We start from the raw sequence: 22,092 nt of genomic DNA, 5'->3' as shown, positions 1-22,092 counted from the left end.
TGTATCAGGAATCATTCTTAAAGAATTGGGACACAATTCAAACTTTAGCATACAGATGGATTTCCTGAGGAGAGGGCAACCCCCATCATATTAGTAATTATTACTGCTTGTTTTAAGTTTTAATGTTGCTCCTTACTTTCAATAGAAAAAACTTTTTTTTTCTATTGAGTTTTGGTTATTTTTAAATAATTCAAGGAAATCTGATCCCACCTCCACGGACGGAACCCCCCTTACCATAGAAATATCTTCTATATAATTCAATCCCGGTGAAAATCTACCCCAAACAATTACTCTTAACCACTCCAAGCTTAGGATTGAGACAGGAAAAAGAAAGCAATACATATAAAAAGATTTTTGTATGAGAATTCTGGCAAATTTCCACAGTCTATAATTTCCTCTGACAAGTTCACTCCCTGGAAACTTCAACCCCATAGAAAAACCCCCAGCAGAAAATTCCCCTCCCCCTTGAAAATTTATACATGCATCTTAATAGCAACTACTATTGGTAAACAATAGATACATTTTATAACTTAAACACCTTTACCCAGGGGCTGTGGAGGGGGCGGGTCATGTTATACTCAAGGGCATAGTTTTTGGGCCTTTCAACTAGGATGAAGAAAATGGCTATCTCAAAAAATTTATCGCAGTATTTAAGAAAACAAAATTCGGCAGGGAGGTTGCCTAGTTGCCTTCCAATTTTATTGGTCAATTAAAAAGGGTAGTAACACATTTCGGTTTTCTTGAAAAAGATTTTCTTGTCATACATTTGCAGTGGCCATCTTATTACCCCGTATTATATTCAGCTGCCCGTCTGATTTGAAAGTCGTGACCAATCGTAGTAGTTGCGATAACAATCTTACACAATTGATTTTAAACGTTGATTGGGGTAGTTTTTGATGCTGGGTTCTTTTTCATAGTCAAACATGGAGAATTATTTGAAATATCTGTTACCTCAACAACACCACCTGATACTGAAAAAGTGCCAAATCATGGACAGTGCAATAGATTCTATAGATAGCTATAAAAATCTTAAGAGGATTGATTTTCCTGTACTGCTTGCTGGAGCTGTAGTAATAAAGAACAGTCTTCAAATTAAAAACTTCGGTAGGAAAACCAACTCGATTCTACATTTTGAGTAATAGGTGGGGATGAGTAAAAGTATGTAGAGATAGGAAGGAAGTCCGAGTAGAATCTTTCTTTAAAAACTTTGATCTTGTGACTGACAAACGAAGCAACAACATGATTAAGTTAAAGTTGAGGAAATAAGCTCAGTATATGAAGTTATCCTTCTTAGGCCACTTTTTTAAGAAACCTGACTAAAAGCTTGCACACAGACGCAAATACTCAATAAGATTGTTCTTGTTATAATTTGTAGGCATATACACGTTAATTACTATATGAGCTTCAACCTTTGCTGAATCAACCTTTTAATCAGGGTTCCTTAAGTGATTACAAATATAAAAAAAAGTTTTTTTAACAGCAAGTAAGGAGCGACATTAAAACTTAAAATTAACAGAAGTTATTCCGTATGTTTAAAGGGTGGTTCCCTCCTCAACACCCCGCTCTTTACGCTAAAGTTTGACTCTTTGTTACAACTCTACTTTTTAAAACAATAATAAATACATAAAAGATGAAACTTATATATTTTAAATCAGCAAAATCAGTATATTTAAAATTTTTCAATTTATTTTCTTGACTCAGGATGATGACTCAGGATGCAATTCGTGGGTTGAGTAAGCTTTTCTGGTTGAGTTGATGATGACTCAGGATGCAATTTCTAGGTTGAGTAGACTTCACGAAGAGTAGAAGAGCTGGGATGAGCAGTAAATTCGTTTAACAAAGGATGAGCAAAAAATAAAATTAGTTCAAAAATGTTAAGGGCTTTATTTCTTTTAAAATGTGAAAAAGAAGAAGAAAAAAGGCATAAACAAGAATTTTACAGAGAATGAAACGAATCTAAGGTTGAAAGCCCTTGATTTTTATTTTAACTTTAACATTACAAGAAGCCTGGTCTATTGCAACGCCTTTCTTTGTGAAAATTAAGGCTATCACACAAAAAGACGGCAACAGTGTACAGGCTTACACAGTTTTTACTGCTCAGCTAATGCTTAGTCTAGAAAAGAAAAAGGACGTTAATCGATTAGAAATAAAAGACATGTAAAGAAGTGATAAAATAAATAAATAAACAAAGAACAGATCATTACTTTAAAGGAGCAATTTGAATGGGTCATCGGGTTAAGATAATAATTCTGACCCAGGGGCAAGGAAGAGTACAACCGCCACTAGTCATTTTTAGGCAATCTTTTCAATTAACCTATTATTATGCTAAAAAAACTGTCATTGTATCAAGTATCAAGATTCAAACCCTATTGCATTCGTTGTTTTTCTTTGACAGAATTTGGAGTGGTGTCAAACAAAGGAATCAATTTTTTTCCTATGCAAGATTTTGGCATGCTATTTTTCTGAAGTCCTGTGGTTTTAACCCTTCAACGTAATTCGACATTTCCATTATCCTTACACATCTAAGCTTCAGCTCTACCTATCCACCAAATTTTCCTTTAAAAATTTCTTTTTTGAAGATTGAAAAATAAGTTGAAAATATGCCAGATAAATAAATTTCACTTATTGCAAAATAAAATTTTGAGAAAAATTTTACTATTGCAAGATAAAACTTGCAAAAACTTATTTTTGCAAGTTTCCCATTATCACCTCAAACCCCTAAAAAATTAGTGATTCTTATTTTACGACAAACAACAAGATAATTTTCTTCACTTTTGAAGTTTCAGGCAGCTAAATAATCCTCGAAACGCACTGAAACTTTTCTAGGTCTACAGAGGCACTGGTGTTCTTCCTTTCTTCTGTTTCTCTCTCCTCATTTGAATAATTTACCACAGATGATAAATGAGACCCAACAATTAGAGCAAATTCTGTGGATGCTGTTGAACATGTAAAAATCAGCTAATGGTTTGTACATGCCTTTATTATTCTTCCCTACTTGTGTTCAGTTCTTAATATAACTTAGAGCTTATTAAAAACAGTATTTCCAGAACCAGCGAAAAACCTTTTCTTTTTTCACTAGTTCATTCATGTAAACCAGTTTTAAGTTCTAGAATTTTTTTTTTCGATCCTACAGAATTAAAAATGTTCACTTTTCTACTAAATTTGATACGAAATGCAAAATGGGAATCAAACTTTCTCACACAGAAAAAGGCTGTTTATTGTCCTCCAAACTCGATGCGCAGCAGATGAGAACCGATATTTCACTCTGCCGCTATTGGTATGTAAAAAAAAAATTGATTTATATTAAAACAAATTCACTTTTTTAATATATACAGGGTTCGGACAGGTCGGTTCGTTTCAAATTATAGGCTCTGTCCTATTTATATAGGATTTCCCGATTCCAAATATAGGCCAAATATAGGATTCGGAAGTCTTCCGGATCAGATAAGTGGTAGATGGCGTGAGATGCCTGGTCACATAAATTTGTCATTTCCCGAGTTTCTGCTTTTTTTTTTTTTTTTTTTTTTTTTTTTTTTTTTTTTTTTTTTTTTTTTTTTTTTTATCAGATACACATACTGTGCCAACGATTGACTGATACAGGTAAAATACCTGGAATCACTCTTGCTGCTTCTTGGGCATCAATTTCGATATGAGGTCATTTTTTCTCTTTGCAAGAGACTGCTCCATTCTCGCAGATTCCACCATCTGCTCTCTTTCACTTGTTTTGGACTTTACAGCACCTTCGAGCAAAGGAACAGCTAGGGCAATGTCTATGGAACCCTTGGACCCGGCAGCCTTCTTCATTCTATCGGTCACTTCTTGAAGTAGAGTATCTGCTATTGTTCTATTTTCTCTTTGCTCTGATGCTCTAAGTTTTTCTTTTCGCTTTCCAGGTCTTCTATTTCTTTCTTTTCGTCGTGGACCTCCTGCAACTTCCACTTGTTGTCCTCTTCAAAAGCTCCTTTCTCCTTCTCGAATAGCTCTTCTTTTTTCTTTTCATGCAGATATTGTTGATATTGAGACCATGCAGAACGTGCAAGATTCAACAGTTCTTTTGTAATAACAAACCGTTCTGTTTTCCTCCATAAAGTCTCAAAGTGTCATATACCATGAGTCTCGCATCCAGAACGTGTTCAGACATTAATGCCTGTCTTCACCGAGAATCCTACCAGAACGCGAGAACCCACGCTCAACATCTGCACTGCCAGGCGACAACGTCAGCATTGCTTTGATAAGCTTGGTAAGTTCCGGGTACTTGCTGTCCCTGCGCTCATTCACCAGTCCAAAGTAATGGCTCCAAAAATGATCGATCCAAGTAATGTCCTCACGGGGTCCATTTTCCGTTTGCAAAAGCAGCCACTCAGTCTGGGCGACGTCTGAGCTTGCTCCAATCGCAATGTCGCGTGCCACAGTCGCTATGTCTGCAATGCTTCTTGAATCCTTCATGTTGATGGGACTCAAAAAGCGTAAAGCCTCTAGAAAACCATCCTTTTCCAGAGGACATTTGTTCAAAATATGGCGAATGCCCGCAATAAAATGTTTTCGCACATTGACATAGAAAATGGCCTTGTCTTTCAGTGTTGCTTTCTCATGGAAAGGTCGTTCCACATTTCCTGAAACTATGGGCTTTTCTGCAAATTTTTCAGCAAGGTTCAACATTTCTGGTGAGAAATTTTCAATCTCGGTCATGAAATCTGGAGTGAAGACCCGTCCGCAAAGCGTCACAACCAGTCTTTTGATCTCTGAGTTCAGAACATGAATGAGAGGCTCTTCTTTCTGGAACAGTTGGGTGAAACTTATGAACAGTTCTGCTGAGGCTAGAACAAACTCGAGTTGGGCCTTCATCGTCGCACTTCTGATATAAGCTACAATCTTTAAAAATTTGGGAGTGGACAGAAGTTTCTTCAGTTTTTTCTCTCTCGGCATGAAATTCAGGAAGTACTCTAAGATTGCCGGCAACTTCTGCATGATTCTAGCAAGGGCACGTCCGATCGTCAGCCAGCGGCTTAGGACATACTATGTGAAAGCATTTTCTGGCACTCATACTTTCTTTTGGCACTTTCAATAGTCTTTACAACGTGAAGGCCAGCCGTCAAAAAATGAATGCATAAGAATAACAAAGTCGGAATTTTCTTCTCCGAACACCTGAAGACCTTTCAAGAAAGCGTTATGGATTATATGGAAGTTTCAAGTACCAATATTCAATATTCCCTTTCCCGTCACTTTTTTTTATTTGAAATTGTTCCAAACGCTTTTGTTGACGTTTGGTCCATCACTTCCAAGCACGATCAGTTTTTCAAGTGGCAGCTGATTCTACGCAATGGCTGACATAATCTTCCTACACAGATCATCACTTGTCGCGTGGCCCATAAAACTTGTGCATAAAAGTCTGCTCTGGATTTCGTTTCCATATGAGGACCAATATCGACCAATACCGTCTGAAGTGCCCATATTAATTCTGCTTTATAAGCGGCATCACGCTCACAAAACATGTTTGTACCAACTAACGGTTTATTCTTGGTTGTTTCATCAACTCGAGATTGTCCATTCAGGTAAAGCTATAGTGGATGTAGTTAAGCAGTAACTGCGGCTTTGTGTTCTGCAGATCGCACATGTTGGTTTACCCCTGAGCAACCCCAGCTGGCAACCAAAATTTTTCAAGCAGAGTTTGCAAAAGAACGAGTACTGGTCATTTCCAGTCTTACACCATTCGCCAATCTTTCTACCACTGCAATCCATCTTAGCAGGCCATGAACTATTAAACTTGGTAGGCCCCATACTTAATTACCAAGCATCACCAGCATCCCAAGATTGAAAGACCATAAAAAGAAAAAATATGGATATGTCCAAAACTGGGCCGTATTCGCATCAGCCTTTAAAATAGCGTTCAGGCAGGAAACGCATAAGTCACAAGAACTCCAGTCTCATTAAGCAGATACTGCTAGCCTGTATACTGATCTTTGCTCATTTCGGACAGGCCCAACATGACAAAAAACAGAACATAGGCTACTAAGTCAACACAACAGCATAGCCCAGGAAGAAGCAGTTTACTAAGCCCAGTAAAAACATTAGTTAAGTTCAAACAGCTCAACAGTTGTAATTAATTATCGATCTACACCGAAAGACTGCACAGTCTACAACAGAGTCAAAAGCAAAAAGAAAAGCACATCTTGGCTTACTTAAAGAGAAGTGAAAAATGCAAATCATGAGCAATGTTCTTAGTGCTCTTCAGCCGAAAATATAGGAATAATAGGATTTTAGCCAAAATATAGGCATTTTATAGGAGTGCATTAGAATATAGGAATTTATTGGAATTTATAGGCGAGTCCGAACGCTGTATATAAGAAAACTTTAATATGAGAACCAAAAACTTAAACTTTAAGGAGAAGCGAAAACTTTTGTGATTTGACTTGCATCTCAGTGTTGTCCTTTTCATAAGTCTTGAACCCCCCTCCCCCCCCAAAAAAAATGATACCAAGTCTCTCCGTCACTAAATTCACAAACTGAACAATTTCTTTTATCAATTCTAAATAAAAATGAATTCAATTTACAATAGCTAGTGAAATCCAGAGAAAATAGCTTTTTTTCTTTTTTGGTAAAGTGATAATTTTTCTTGGTTGTGTGAAGTATTATTGTGTTTATGTGCTCGTCTGTAAATTCACCTTAATTTAGTCAGTCAATGGTGAGTCAATTTGGTCCAACGTCTTATATTCTTGTTGAAAATTATGGACTGAATTAACCCCCAGAAACTATCAAAAATTCCACTCAAACCCTCAAGCTGTTTTTATAGTAATATAGATACGCGATTCAGACAACCTGGGTACACATAGTTTCTGTCGTTCTAGATCCCTGCTTCGAATCGGTAACAGATTCTAGTAAACTGACTGTGCAGTATTTCACAGATCGCGGTAAAACGAATATTACTGCGCGAAATAAGACGTCTCGTTGAATTGAGCCATGCAACTTCATTCCATAGACACAGGCCTCAGGGACATAAGACATCCAATAAATCCACATAAATGCAAGTGTTTTCTCGAGAAGAGCTACACTGGGTCTTGGTACATGTGTCATCATTGACTATTCTTGTACAGTCTTTATTAGCAATTAATAACCTATAAATGCAAATTTTTATTTAAATTTCTATTTCGTTTTCAATTTGGCGGCTGTCTTATATATTATCCTGAAAATTTTCATCTATACTTTTTATGGCACTTGGCATCTTCCAAGTGACATGTAGCTATCACAAATTCTGTCGGTCGGTCGGTCTATCTCTCCCGGTTTTCCTACTTTAGGCACTTCCAGGTAAGCCAGGACGACAAAATTTGGCAGGCATATCAAGGACCAGCCCAAATTAAAGTAGAAATTGGCTCCGACCGGCATTAAGCCTCTGATTTTCCTCACAAGTCATATTTCAAATCCCGACCAGATCGGTTGATATTGGGGGGAGTTGGACGGGGAAACCGAAAATCTCGGAAAACGCTTATAAATGTCGTAGATTCACGATTCACGTAACCCGACTGGATCCGCTCTCTTTGGGGGAGTTAGGGGGTGGGGTGATTTAGCAAGTTTGGTGCTTCTGGATGTGCTAGGACGATAAAATTGGTTGGCGTGTCAGGGAGCTGCACAAATTGACTTGATAAAGTCATTTTTCCCGATTCGACCATCTGGGGGACTGAAGGGAGAGGAAAAATTAGAAAAATTGAAGTATTTTTAACTTACGATTGGGTGATCAGATTTTTATTAATTTTCATATTTAGAAGGACCTCGTGACTCCGCTCTTATTTTAAATTCCGACCGGCATTAAGCCTCTGATTTTACTTTTAAAGCAATCTATTGATTCTTAGAGTTTTGCTAGAGCTCATACCAAATGAGCTCTTGGCTCTTTCAACCCCGTCACAAGGGTCATATGAGCTCTTAGCTCTTGTTTATTCTTCTTCCTACACTGAGGACAGTAGAGTGGACATCTCTGTTCTCAGAAACTATGTAACCATCGCATTTTTGAGGGGGGCTGAAATCAAGGTCGCTAAGAGATTGACCAGGGTACAATTGACAGAATTTAAAGTTTTCGTCGATCTTTTTAACATATTATTAACACTTCGCTTAAGAAATCAAAAATGTACAAAATCTCTCGGTGGAATATATTTTCATTCAATATATATAATTTTTATGATTGAAAAGTATTTTTAAATGGTGATTTAAATATAAAATAGGTTTTATTTTAGAAAATAAAAATATAAAAAAGAATTTTAGATAATAATAGAAACTTCCTAACATACAAAACTGAAAAAGTAAATCTCCCCAAATTTAGGTACTCCAACCACTTATGCCTGATGAAAGTTTTATTTTTGTTTTTAAGAAAAAAGTTGGGACAGAAATTTAGCTCTTTTTCACTTTAATTTATTTTAATACTTTTAGGGTTATTTCCAGTAACACCATTCTTTCTTCCTAGTGTAAGCAACAAGGAAAAATGTAAGGGAAACAGTGGTGCCAAATGAGGGTATTTGCCCCCCCCCCAAGATGTTTGAAAAATAGACTTCGTTGGTGTTTTCATTGAAGTAATTAAATGAAAAAAAAAATATTCATTCCCAAACGTTTATTCGCGAGGGAACAAATCCCTCGCGAGTAATTTTGTGAATTGACAGCATTGTTGGGATATAGTTCAACAGAGGTATTGGTTTGTGTTGGACAAACTATATGGCAGCGACGTTCAATTTTGTCTATAGCTTTAGACAATTTTCTCTTGTTTCTGAACTATAATAGAGAATTCATTATATTAGTTTTTAGGATTGAAGATAATGCTTGTTTATGTTAATACATATGGGGAACGGCACCTGAGTTCCGGGTCACTTTGCAAATTTACCCCTTCTTTGTGACAACCGTAATTGCCAAATAAGAAATAACTAGTAAATAAGTCTACATTCTTTAATTTCCGAGTATTTGTTCAAATTCTTTCCCGATTTTTTTGAGGGTTAAGGGGTTGCAACTCAAGCTTTATGGACATAAGTTTAGGTTGTATAAACAAATCAAGTCCTTTGTATATTTTTATTGTATAATTTATCCTTTTGTATTTTCTAAGCCTAGAAACCTAAAAATAGTAACTAAAATGATGCCATATTTCAACAAAATCAGAAGTTACAATTTATCGCTGAGAAAGGTGATTGATACCACCCATCCCTTCCGTGTAAACTACGGAAACACCTATAACAACGTCATTAATTTATAAAGCAGCATAAGTAAAAAAAAAAAAAAAACAAACACTTATACAAGATTGGAGGGCGACTAACATCCCTACCTAATTTCCCTTTCGCGCCAGACTTAGTAAACTTGCAAATTCATTATATCCCCCCTACTAAAAATATTAACATTTCTAAAAACTTAGTTAAAATACAAAATTAGAATCCAAATCAAAAGCACAAATGGCACTTAACAGTTCTTAAGGAAGAGCGAAAACTGGATGCGGGGTGTTTGACACGTCACTACGCCATGACGGCAAATTCTTAATAGTATCTCTGACTGAAAAAGAATATCACAAAAAAATACCTATTAAAAATAATATCAATTATCTGCTTTTATTTCTGCATAACAAAGAAACTATTCACTTTTAAACAACTTTCGGCCAGAGAAGTAAATTTGTCAACTATAGTCAACATTTGATGCAAATCGATTATTGCTTTTTTTATAGACTTTTTTTCTGCGGGTTGCGAGAGATCCAGCACATGATGCAAATTCCACAATAAAGGAATACCTATTTAAAAATAATACCAATTGAATATTTTTAATTTTCCATCAATGAGAAAATTAAATCGTGTTGAACAAAAGTTTTGGTCAGACAAACAAATTTGTCAATATTTTTGTATTTTCTAAGCCTACAAACCTAAAAATAGTAACTAAAATGATACCATATTTCAGCTACTGTACAACAGAGGCGAATCGAATACTACTTTTTTTTCGGAGACTCTTTTTTCTGCGGGTGGCGAAAGATCCGGCAGACGAAGCAAATTTCTCAAAAAAAGAAAAACAAAATGCCTATTTAAAAAGAATTCCAATTTTAATGTTGCCTAATGAAAAACTTTCATTCATTTTAACCAACAGTTATTACATATTTATAACATATTTCGTCAAAAAGGGATCAAGCTCAGCTTATCAAAAATAATCAAATAAAAGAACGATCAAATATTTGCCACATAAAAAAAGCTACCTTGACTTAGAGGCAGTCCTTCTGCGATCTCTGAAACGGGAGCGTGATTGAGGAGAGCGACTGCGAGAGTGATCCTTCCTGATTGAGCTATCATCAACAGGTCTACCAGAAAAGCTAACAACTCTAAAAAAAAAGAAAGAATCGTATGGTTTCGTTTTAGAATTAAGGTCTAATTTGCTTATGAGAGCCTACAATTCTCAGATTAAGACTCACTATATAATGCTGAATCCTCTCCCTCCTAAAACATACCTTTTAAAATGAGCCATTAAACAGTTCTTTATCATGTTCCAGTGCCAAGCTATCTGTTAAAAAAAAGAAAAGAAAAAAGATGCCCTCAATGCGGAACATTGTGGTTGCAGCCACTTTCCTTGATTTCCAAACAAACACTTTCCTTGTTATTTAAGCAAAGGGACAGTTAGTTTCCTCGACAGGTGTATTAGACAAGGCGGTTCTAATAGCTTACTTCTTTTTTTGATCTGACTTAAGTTTTAAGAGTTATAGGCAATTTTTATCTTAACTATGGGACATGATCGTCTCTTACTAGGTTGCAAGCTACCACTGCAGCCCAGATTACTCCCAAATCTTTAAATCTCAATTTCAAACTTTTACCTTTGTTGTAAACTTTAGTTTTTTGTTCATCATTCATATTATTAGTCCTAATAACCATTATTTCCATTTTTCAGAATTTAGGACCACTTTCTTTTTAGCTGAATTTCCTTCTAGTATATTCATTATAATCCGGAGCTCGTTTGGAGATTTGCCGATGACCAGTGCATCAGGAAAAAGCAACAGCTATAAAGTAAGGTTCCCTAGAGGAACTGTTGGGCCCATTCTTTTCAAAAATGATCAACTATATAATTAACACAGTGCAAACAGCCATAGTGAAATACTGCTAAACTGTTTAACACCCTTTTTAATTTCAAAAGGCGACAACAAACCCTTACCCACGACTTTAATCAAACCTATTGATTTCCAATACGTATCCCCTATAATCCTCACAAAAAGCCTTGGCAGGCCTATCTTGAGGAGAAATATACTGATGATAGGTTTTTGTGTAAAAAAAAGAATTTAATAAGAAAAAATAAAAATTTTAAAGAGACAAATATTTAGGGTAGTTTCAAGTTCACCGTTCCAAGACAAAGGACAGGAAAAGTAAAGATCAAGTTGGTTTTAGAGGAATACTACCAACTCTTTAGGAACCTCGTTTTAAGATGAGTGGAGGGAAAAGCAAGCAAGGGAAGAAAGAGTAGAGACAGAGAGATCAAGGAATAGAGATAAGGAAGAGATTTAAATTGAAGGAGTAGAGAAAAATCGTAAGAGTGAAAGAGAGCATCCATACTGAGAATAATAATGATTTAAATAAATTTAGTATTTTTCAGCAGGATATCAAGCACTTAAAATCAAGTTGTATTAAGATCCGATCACCCATTCTTAAGATAAAGATACCTCGATTTTCACGTTTTCCGAGATTTAAAGTGCCCCCATCAATGTCACCGGATCTCGTCGGGATTTAAAATAAAACTTCTGAAGCACGAGATCCTTCTAGGTATCAAATTTCATTAAGATCTGATCACCCGTTCAGAAGTTGAAAAAAGCTCATTTTTATTAATTTTTTCTAATTAATCCCCCCCTCCCCAACTCACCTAAAGAGATCTGGTTTGGTTATTTCAATCACATATCTAGGACTTGTGCTTATTCTTCTCACGTTTTCCATGATTTCTGGTTTCTCCCTCCCACTCCCTCCAATGTCACCGGATCTGGTCGAGATCTATTAACAAGTTTCATGACCCGAAAAAATGTTCTGGTAATACCAACATTGACTTTTTTTTATCTCCTTGTAGTTCTGAAAATAAAATTTCGGTAAAATTTTAGTTAATTGACTTCTTGCTATCTCAGAAAGGGTATAGGTTAGGAAAATAAGACATTCAGGGATGAATCTACAGAATAAATTATGTCCCGGGAAGGTATTTTGAAGCAACTACCTCCACTTCTTCTCCCTCTAGAGGGCCCTGACCTTTAAAAATGTGTGCTATAAAAGTGAAACCTAGCAAAATTGATCTTTTGCTTAATTGAAGTACAACAAAATTATTTTCAGCTTCATAACTTTGCTCAATTCTGTTTTACAGGGTTTTAAAGATATGCAAATACATTTCCTAAATTTTGAAAAACAAGAGCTAAGAGCTCATATGGCACTTGTGACGAGGCATGAAGAGCTAACAGCCAAGAGATCATATGGTATGAGTTCTAACAAAATTCTATGAATCAATAGATTGATTTAAAAAGGAAAATAAGAAGCTTAATGCCGGTCAGGATTTAAAATAAGAGCTCTGAGTCACGATGTCCTTCTAAATATCAAAATTCATTAAGATCCGATCACCCACTCGTAAGTTATAAATACCTAATTTTTTCTAATTTTTCCTCTCCCTTTAGCCCCCCAGATGGTCAAATCTGGGAAAACAACTTTATCAAGTCAAATTGTGCAACTCCCTGACACGCCTACCAATTTTCATGGTCCTAGCACGTCCAGAAGCACCAAAATCGCCAAATCACTGAACCCCTCCCCCCAACTCCTCCAAAGAGAGCGAATCCAGTACGATTCTGTCAATCACGTATCAAGAACATTTGTTTATTCTATCCACCAAGCTTCATCCCGATTCCTCCACTCCAAGTGTTTTTCCAAGATTTCCCCCTCCAAATCCCCCCAAAGCAACAACTTATATTTGGGAGACAGAGAGTGAGGCAGGGAGAAGGGCGGGGGGTGACATTTAGGTGGGGACACAAATACAAACGATAAATAGACAAATTATATGGACTATAAATTGAATTAAGGTCACATGAGTAATGGTTATAGAAAATAGAAAGAAGGATCATTAAAAAAATTCTTTTTTATATCAAAGCTCTCATTTTAGCGATTAAAAAGTTCAAGCCTCAATCAACTTGCAGTAATCAAATTAAAAGAAAAGAATCAAACGAATCAAATTGTGCATTTTATTTCTTGCCTTAGGCGCTTGAAAAAAAAGAGAAAAATATCTAAGGGTAGAAGGAATAAAACAATGTAGATTTTTAGGTCGCTTCCTATCATTTTCCAGGGAGAGGGCTTTTATCTTATTCCCCTCCCACAGCACAAATGGTAAAACCACTTCTAAAATCAATCCCAGCATACGAGCTTGAGTCACACAGAGACTGGGAGGGAAAACTGTATTTGGAAGTGTACCGTAACTATTTCAAATTGTGCATAATTTTTTTCCTTTGATGCTTTAAAAAGCCATAAAAAAACAAGGGCAGCTATAGAAAATACTTTTAAGACAACTTTAAACCATCAATTTTACCCTAAATTTCCTGAGAAGCACCATATTGTATCCAATATCAATCACCACGTTTGGCCCTTCGGGGCTTGTGATAGTAATTGTTTGAAATAAATATCTTATCTTACCACTTTTTTTTACAGCAATTTTACAACACTAGCCATACCCAATTTTTTATATCTTAACACTACTATAGCCTAGATAGTTGAAGACATCTAAATTAAAAAAAAAGTTGATTATTCGAAAAAGCCTTAGTTAAGTAATGACAGTCTGTAAACACAATAATTAATATGCAACATGGACTTTAATATGTTTACAATAAAAGCTAAAAGAAGAAGAAAAAAGGACAACCAATGTCATGTGGGACACACTCTTCAAATAATTCAGGTAAAATAAAAGCTCACCCGAGTCCGGGTTGAAAAGTTTTTCAATGAGTAGTAGGAAAAATTCTTTGGAGAGACCCCCGTCATCTAATCCTTGCTCTCCTTGAAATTCTACGACAACCTTTTTTTTAAAATCATCCAGTCTTTCCTTTGCAATTATTTCTACCTACAAAAAATAAAAATAAATAAAAAACCGTTTAAAACATCGACATCGTTACGTTAATGCAGTCTTGACAAAAAAAAACTAAACACCAAACCAGCTGAAATAATTGAGTCAGGCACTTGGTCGATCTCCTTGAGTCGACCGTTATTACACTAAGTTTTTGTGATATTCCTTACTCATATTTATTAGCTTTGTGAAGACACATTATCAGTCAGACAATGATAGTTGATTAACCTATCAGAACAATTGGTTATGCTGCTTCATTTGAGATAGCATAAAATGTTATATAATCAAATTTTGTTTAACCGTAGAAGACTCGAACTGCTTGATACACGACTTAAACTTCCGAAGAAGCAAAAAAAAACAAGGATAAATAGTATAGAAATAGAATAGAATAATATAAATATATAATAGTATAATAGAATGATATTAAAATTATTGGAGACCCCCATATATTTAGAAAAATCATGAAGGAACTGCTTTTTGTAGAATATGAGTTGTGATTGATTCATTTATTAACTGTCAGGCTACTGTCAGACAAGGTAGGCAGCCTCCAACGCTTCCCTTACTTCTCTCTTTGTGAGACCCGTAAATTGCTTTTTTTTTTAAAGCTTTTTCCAAATGAAGTCCCATCAAAGCAAGTAAAAGCCAATGCTGCATTAAACTGTGCTTCGGACATTATTTCTTCGCTTGTAAAGTGCGATTCCCAGAACATAAAGCTTCCGGACTTTGTTATCAAATGTCCCAGCGAAGTACCAACGATCCCTGTTGATACCTTCAGTACCCTCAGTGCCAAGGTGAACTCTTGTCTTGAACAGCTGCGTGATATTGCGTCCGAGGTTACTGAGGGACAGTCTAAGCTTGTAGCCCCTACTCAAAATAAAAAAAAACCGTCCTACGCTGTCGTTGTAAGAAACCCTCCCCCAGCGCTCAGTGACCCAATCCTTTGCATGAAGATGCTCGAAACGTTGGATGGTCACGATGGGATCGTAAATCCGAAATCTAAGCCACGCAGCAGAAGCTGGGTTGCGATGGTACGTGATAAGCGCTCAGCCGACACGCTGGCTGCAGCGGTTACTAGCTCCATTCCAAACGTTGAAACCAAAGTGATTGATAAAAAGCCTTTAGCCGTTGTCCGTGAAATACCCCATAACTATTCAAGAGCTGATTTAAAGGCCTCAGTAGAGGGACTTATTAGTGCTAATCAAATCGGCGATTCTCGCACTTTTCGCATCGAGTTTATCGACAAAACCGCTCTGAACGCGGTACTGCAGTCGGGAATCCGTATTGGGTACGAAATTTTTCGCACTAAGCCCTTTCAATCCATTCCGCGTCGATGCTTTCGCTGTCAAAGTACTGATCACTTGATTGGAGCTTGTCTCCGCTCACCAGCACATCCCAAGTGTTCCAGATGTTCCGGCCTTCATGTGAATTCCAAGGAAACCCCTTGACAAGCCTCACCAAAATGTGCAAAATGCACTATGGAACACGTAAGTTTTAGTCTGAAATGCAAAGTTCTCCGATCGGCTCTCAACAACGCTAATAAATGAATGCTCAAACTCCGTTTAGCTTTGTGTCTCTTAATATTAATGGTACAAAAGACAAGGATCTACTGATTAGTGAGCTGCTTGAAAATGATATTGTGTTTCTACAGGAGCACCTTCTCTCTAAAGTGAATGTTGATAGCCTAAAGCGTTTTCGGACCCATTATACCTTCTTGAGAGCCACCCAGAAAACCCGTGGTGGACCATCGGGAGGTCTAGCCATCTATTTCAGACACAAGACTCAGCCGATATTACTGCAAAGTGACGCTAACATGTGACTACTCCAAGCTCTTAAGCAAGTGAAAAAGTCCCGATTCCTCCACTCCAATTGTTTTCAAAGAATTCCCCCTCCAACTCCCACCAATGTCAAAGATCTGGTCGAGCTTTGAAATATAAGCTCTGAAACATGAATTCCTTCTAAATATCAAATTTTATTAAGATCCCATCACCTATTCGTAAGATAAAAATACCCCAATTTTCCCGTTTTCCCCTCCAACTCCCCCCAATGTCAAATGATCTGTTCGGAATTTAAAATTAGAGCTTTAAAGCACAAGATCCTTCTAAATATTAAATTTCATTAAGATCTGGTCACCCTTTTTAAGTTACAAATACCTCAATTTTCAAAATTACCCCCCCCCCACTCCACCAAAGAGAGCAGATCCGGTCCGGTTATGTCAGTCACGTATCTTAGACAGGTTTTTATTCTTTCCATCCAGTTTCATCCTCATCTCACTGCTTTAAGTATTTTCTAAGATTTCCAGTCTCCCCCAACTGCCCCCACCCCCAATTTCACTGGATCCGGTTGAGATTTATAATAAGACATCTGAGTTACAAGGTCTTTCTACATATGAAGTTTCATGAAGATCCGATCACTCCTTCGTAAGTTAAAAATGCGTAATTTTTTCTAATTTTTCAGAATTACCCCCCCCCCCCCCAATAGAGCAGATCCATTCCAAATATGTAAATCACATATCTAAGACTTCTGCTTATTTTTCCCACCAAGTTTCATCCCAATCCCTCCAATCTAAGCGTTTTCCATGATTTTGGGTTCCCCCACCCCGAACTCCCCAAATGTCACGAGATCTGATCGGGATTTAAAATAAGAGCTCTGAGACACGATATCCTTCTAAATATAAAATTTCATTGAGATCCGATCACCCGTTCGTAAGTTAAAAATACTTCATTTTTTTTATTTTTCAGAATTACCCCCCCCCCCCAACTACCCCAAAGAGAGCGAATCCGTTCCGTTTATGTCAATCATATATCTAGGACTTGTGCTTATTTTCCCCACCGAGTTTCATCCCAATCCCTCCACTCGAAGTGTTTTCCAAGTTTTAGGTTTTCCCCTCCCAACTCACCCTCAATGTCACCAGATCCGGTCGGGATTTAAAGTAAGAGCTTTGAGAAACGATATCCTTCTACATATCAAATTTCATTGAGATCCGATCACCCGTTCGTAAGTTAAAAATACCGCATTTTTTTTAATTTTTCAGAATTAACCCCCCGCCCCTAACTACCCCAAAGAGAGCTGATCCGTTCCAGTAATGTCAATCATGTATCTAGGGCTTATGCTTGTTTTTTCAACTAAGTTTCATCCCGATCCCTCCACTCTAAGTGTTTTCCAAGATTTTAGGTTTCCCCCTTCCAACTCCCCCCCCCCCAATATCACCAGATCCGGTCGGGATTTAAAATAACAGCTCTTAGACACGATATCCTTCCAAACATCAAATTTCATTAAGATCTGATCAACCGTTTGTAAGTTAAAAATGCTTCAATTTTTCTATTTTTTCCGACTTAACAGGCCCCTCCACTCCCCCCCCCCGAGATGGTCGAATCGGGAAAGCGACTATTTCTAATTTAATCTGGTCTGGTCCCTGATACGCCTGCCAAATTTCATTGTCCTAGCTTACCTGGAAGTGCCTAAAGTAGCAAAACTGGGACCAACAGAATTTGCAATACCTATATGTCACTTGGTTTATACCAAACGCCATAAAAAGCAAATGGTTAGCCTGGCAGGACATTTCTCCCTCATTTTCAGCCTTTATAAAGATCTGTTCTAGGTCCAAAGGCCTAGACTTCTAAAAATATAGACAAAGTAGACCCAAAAGTGTCATTATTAAATACTGGTTAATCGATTAAAAATACAACATAAAAGGAATGAAAATTTGATAAAATTACAGTTAAATATTTGACTCATTGTAACAATTTGCATTGAAAGGGAAAAAATAGGTAACATCTTTTCAAAGGAAAATGGAACAGAAGAAAAATGTTGTGAAGCACAACTTGTTTTTAGATGTCTTGAATAAATAACAGAAGGCTAAAAAAAACTGATGTGACTTGTCTCAAGGTTCTTTACAACAGAAGGGGGAAGTAAAACATTAGCAAAAATTTATATACAATATCCAAAAAGTTTCCAGGAAGATAAGAGATTTTAAGGCACCTTGTTATTTTATTATCAAACAGTTCATGGTAACAAACATTGTAAGTAAGGAGCGACCTGGCTCAATAGTAACCAAAACTCCAAATAACAGAATTTTGACATCAATAGATATATTCAAAGAATTGACTACTCTGATTTCATATATATATATATATAAGTTTCATTAAGTTTAGACTTATCTATCAAAGGTTACGTACCAGAGAAAATTTGCCCAATTTTCGAAAAAAAGGAAAAGACCCCTTAAAATCATAGAATCTTAATGAAAATGACACCAGATTCAGCATATCAGAGAATTATACTGTAGAGGATTCAAGCTCCAATCAGCAAAAACGTGGAATTTTTGTTTTTCGCCTGAAGAAAGATCACAGATATGTGTTTTTATGTTTTTTTTTTTATGGTATTGACAAATTGGTCATAGAATATCAGAGGAGAGCTCACTCGAGAGGAAATTAAACGTTCTAGTGCCCTTCTTGAGTAACCAAAAAGATTGGATGGCAACTAGGCCCCCTCCTACGCCTTTAAAAATGACAAGTATCGCCATTTTTTTCCTGTTGAGACAAGGTCGTATCTCAGAAAGTATAGGGAAAATCTTACTTTGCCATTGGACTTGTTGTTGATATATGAGAAAATCTACTCTTAGTGAAAAATGCCATTTTTCATTAAGAGTAGATTTTATGAGCAGATTTTATTATTTTCCTTAGGGAGGAAGAAATTTTTGTAAATTTGGATTAACAAAAGATTGCAAAAAAATGGCGTGAACGAGAAAGAATTTGATATTTTGCAAGATTTTTAGAGACATTGTTTTCATATGTTTGCAGAAAGACAGACTTTCGTAGACCAATCTCGTTGCAATCAGACCAATACCTTTTACAGTTTCATGAGAAGATGGCAACATAGTTTTGGCATGGATGCTGAAATTCAATCCGTTCCTAATATTTAGTCTGAGATCTCTTTCTTCAGATACTACAAAAAGAAGATCACCTTGGAGGCTGCCAGTGTTGATTGTGTTATGCCAAAATCAAGCACATAATATTCCCTAATATTGCAGGCAAGGAGCTATGTAGCAGCCAAATTTCCAAGAATGTCATAGTCAATATGGACAGATCATGAATCAGAACCTGGAGCAGCTTTAATTAATAATTTACAATTGCTAACATAAAGTGTGACAAGATATAATAGAAGAAATGGCACATCATTTCTAAAGAAATTAATGGCAGTTAAGTTCCAAGCCATTGGCATGCAGTGATGGTATTTTGAAAGTTTTTAAAGACACTTGGTTTCATGAGACAAGTGGATGTTATAGTCTAATTTTGTTTGGAGCACTTGCAACCAATATTAGCAGCCTAGGCTAAATAAAGCTGAAATAAAAGAATAAGCTGCTAATATGGGTCTTAAATTCCCCCCCCCCCCACAGAATATTATGACAGCCACATGTTTGAAAAAACAAATAGGGCCTAGGCAACATGGGTTTCCTCTCTTAAAAGCAATTTGATAAATTGGAAACAATGTTAGGCTAATTGTTTCTTGAAACAAGTTGCTGTTGTATTTTTCAATAGGGAAAACTTAAGGCTAATATTACCAGCCTTTTTCTTTTATTGTTTTTATAGCCTATACAAGTGTCTGGAACAGATAAAACTGAAAACCTTGGTAGTCAATATCTTTCCTTTAGCCTATATTGTTACAGAGAATTGTACACTTATTAAAAAGAATCCCACCTTGTTTAAATGTATCAAATACAAGATGTTAGACAAGAATGATCCGATTGGTCTAGTGTTGTCACCATAAATTTTAAGCATAGAGAACTTGCCTATCAAACAGACGTTGAGTCACGAGTGAACTGTTATGAAGATGTCAATGGGAAAATAGAGACATTTCAAAATTCACTCCTTGGAATTGCACAAGAACTGACTCTAAATAGTGAAAGAGTTCCTAGTCACTGTAAACTGAGTTTTCAGTGGGACAATGAATGTACAATTGCAAAGAAACAGTTATTAGAGGCAAGAAGAATTTACAGGCAATTCCTAGACTTTCTAATGTGTCAAAGACAATATGCAGCCTTTGGGTGTCAAACAGGGGAAGCAAAGAAAGATTTGTATTGAGAAATTCCAGAGAAGTTACATTTTAGACAACCTGCAAGTAGAGTTTATAAAACAGTGAAAAAACTGATTTCAGGGAAGAAATAGGATAAGGGTAACCCACCCTGGATTGTTAATAGAGAGGAGCTGGATAAGCCAATTTGTAGAAATATTTGGAAAATTTTTGTTTACCTTAAACAGTCAATCATTTCATACAGAAAACCTAATTTTTGCTCTAGATTTATTAAATTTTAAAATGGATAACCAATATCTGGTAAGAAAAAAAAAAAAAATGAAAACCCAGATTTGAAAATTTAACCAAGAATAAATTACCCTTTTCATAGTCATTTTAATTCCTTTAAAAACTACCAACTGAAATTATAATTCTTACAACAACTTAAAAGATTATTTAAGACTACAGCACTAGTTACTTTTCTGTGCATCAAGTGGTATACCACTTGTGGTATGTAGTGGGACATGTCCCAGTACCATGGTTGGTCATTCAAAAAAAAAATCATAACAAAAAAACCTTGAAGATCTCACTCTGAGATTTTCACCAGTTGTTTGAAACAATAAGAGCTTTGTATGGATAAAAGCACATAAAATTCTGTTTGGACAAACTGACCCAGTCGAGGGTTACTAGATTACATTTGCTCATATTTGTCTGGTTAATAAAAATAACTATTTCCAGATGCTTTATTCAGAAAGAACTTTCAAATAGCCTTTATTTGGTATTTTACTTTCGTTTATAGGTGCAATAGGAGTTGAGATATAGCAGTTTAACTGTTGGCTGGTTGGCATAAATCAGGCAGTTGCAATGTTCAATTACCCATATCTTGTCACCAGTCAAACAAAACACCTAAAATTTCAGTTTTGGGAGTTTCTCATATGGGCTATCGCTATGCCAAATTTCATCAAAATCGAAGGTGATAATGCAGGGTCACTGTGTTGAACTGACACAGAATGCCCCTTACTGATACTTTTTCAAACATAGTCATATATTTCAAAATAATGTCTGATCATCATACTAAATAAAAGGATTGTCTATATTTTTCAAAACATTAATGTCATTATTCCCAAAAAACTAGGCCATCCTAAACTAAAAAAAACTAGGGCAACTAGCCATCCCAACCATGCTGTTTCCCCCCAAATATATCAGATCTAGCCTCCTTGTGCCCTTTTTTCAAAAACCCATCTCACAAACATTTTGAGATAATCATTTTGTTAAAATTACTTTGCACATCAGAAAAATAAATCTTCTGGGCTAACACAGTTCCCCAGGGCCAGGGGGACCAGAATAGCCCTAGCCAACACAGTGCTCCTCCACAAGCAGGAGCATTTAAACAAGAAATGCCAGTTTTCAGGAAAACAAAATACAGTCATGCATAGAAAAACATTGTATCAGATGCACAAACATATCTAATATTTCATAAAAATATTTTAGCTAGTTCTTAGAAATGAAAATTATAGAAAATTTCATGGGCAGCATCTTTGAAAGAGATAGAAATAAATTTTGTTTATAAATTTTCACATAAGGGTATAATTATTATAGCTGGGCCAGTCAAAAGCAACTTATAATCAAACCTTTACTTTATGCCAAGGAAATTTAAAAACTCCAAGGAAAAAAAAATCCAAGACAGTGACTAGTACTTCCACAGCTCACTTGCTAAAACTGTTAAGGTAGGGGAAGACAATGGATTAATATAGATTGGCTAAAGCTAAAAATAAATCTTCTTTCTGTTCCTCACCCCCTCTTGCCAGCAAATTAAATTAAACAGATTACACATTTAATGTGCCTATTAACTAGGTGATGGAACAAATTTCAACCCTAGAGAGGTAGAATCTGAGAAGCAATATGAAAAAGAACTAGTCATGTTGATATTAAGGTTGACTTATTATAATGTATCTTTTAATCATATGTAATACACCTCTGATTTGTAAAACAATATTTTACTTGTAATATATAACATAAAGTAGTTTATTT

The 22,092-nt window shown here is 36.0% G+C and overlaps 1 protein-coding gene across 1 annotated transcript; it reads right to left on the bottom strand.

Annotated features, from left to right (window-relative positions):
- Positions 1 to 1,678: 1,678 nt before the first annotated feature.
- On the bottom strand, positions 1,679 to 14,728 carry LOC136025751 (uncharacterized). The gene is made up of 4 exons (XM_065701738.1): positions 14,636 to 14,728; positions 13,908 to 14,052; positions 10,199 to 10,321; positions 1,679 to 2,113 (listed from the first exon to the last, which is right to left on the bottom strand). Exons 1-4 carry the CDS (start codon positions 14,726 to 14,728, stop codon positions 2,109 to 2,111), a joined length of 366 nt encoding a protein of 121 aa, XP_065557810.1. The 3' UTR covers positions 1,679 to 2,108.
- Between the last annotated feature and the right edge of the window lie 7,364 nt (positions 14,729 to 22,092).

Source organism: Artemia franciscana, chromosome 4, assembly GCF_032884065.1.
Source record: "Artemia franciscana chromosome 4, ASM3288406v1, whole genome shotgun sequence".
NCBI classification, from domain to species: domain Eukaryota; kingdom Metazoa; phylum Arthropoda; class Branchiopoda; order Anostraca; family Artemiidae; genus Artemia; species Artemia franciscana.
The sequence above is the reverse complement of the archived record's forward strand: the minus strand, read 5'-3'. Positions and strand labels throughout refer to the sequence as shown.

Coding starts and splice junctions, on each gene's coding strand:
- LOC136025751 (XM_065701738.1), bottom strand. CDS start 14,728: ATGTCCGAAGCACAGTTTAATGCAGCATTGGCTTTTACTTGCTTTGAT. Junction 14,053..14,635: donor AAAAAAAAAGCAATTTACGG/GTCTCACAAAGA, acceptor TATTTTTTGTAG/GTAGAAATAATTGCAAAGGA. Junction 10,322..13,907: donor ACTTTTCAACCCGGACTCGG/GTGAGCTTTTAT, acceptor CTTTTTTTTTAG/AGTTGTTAGCTTTTCTGGTA.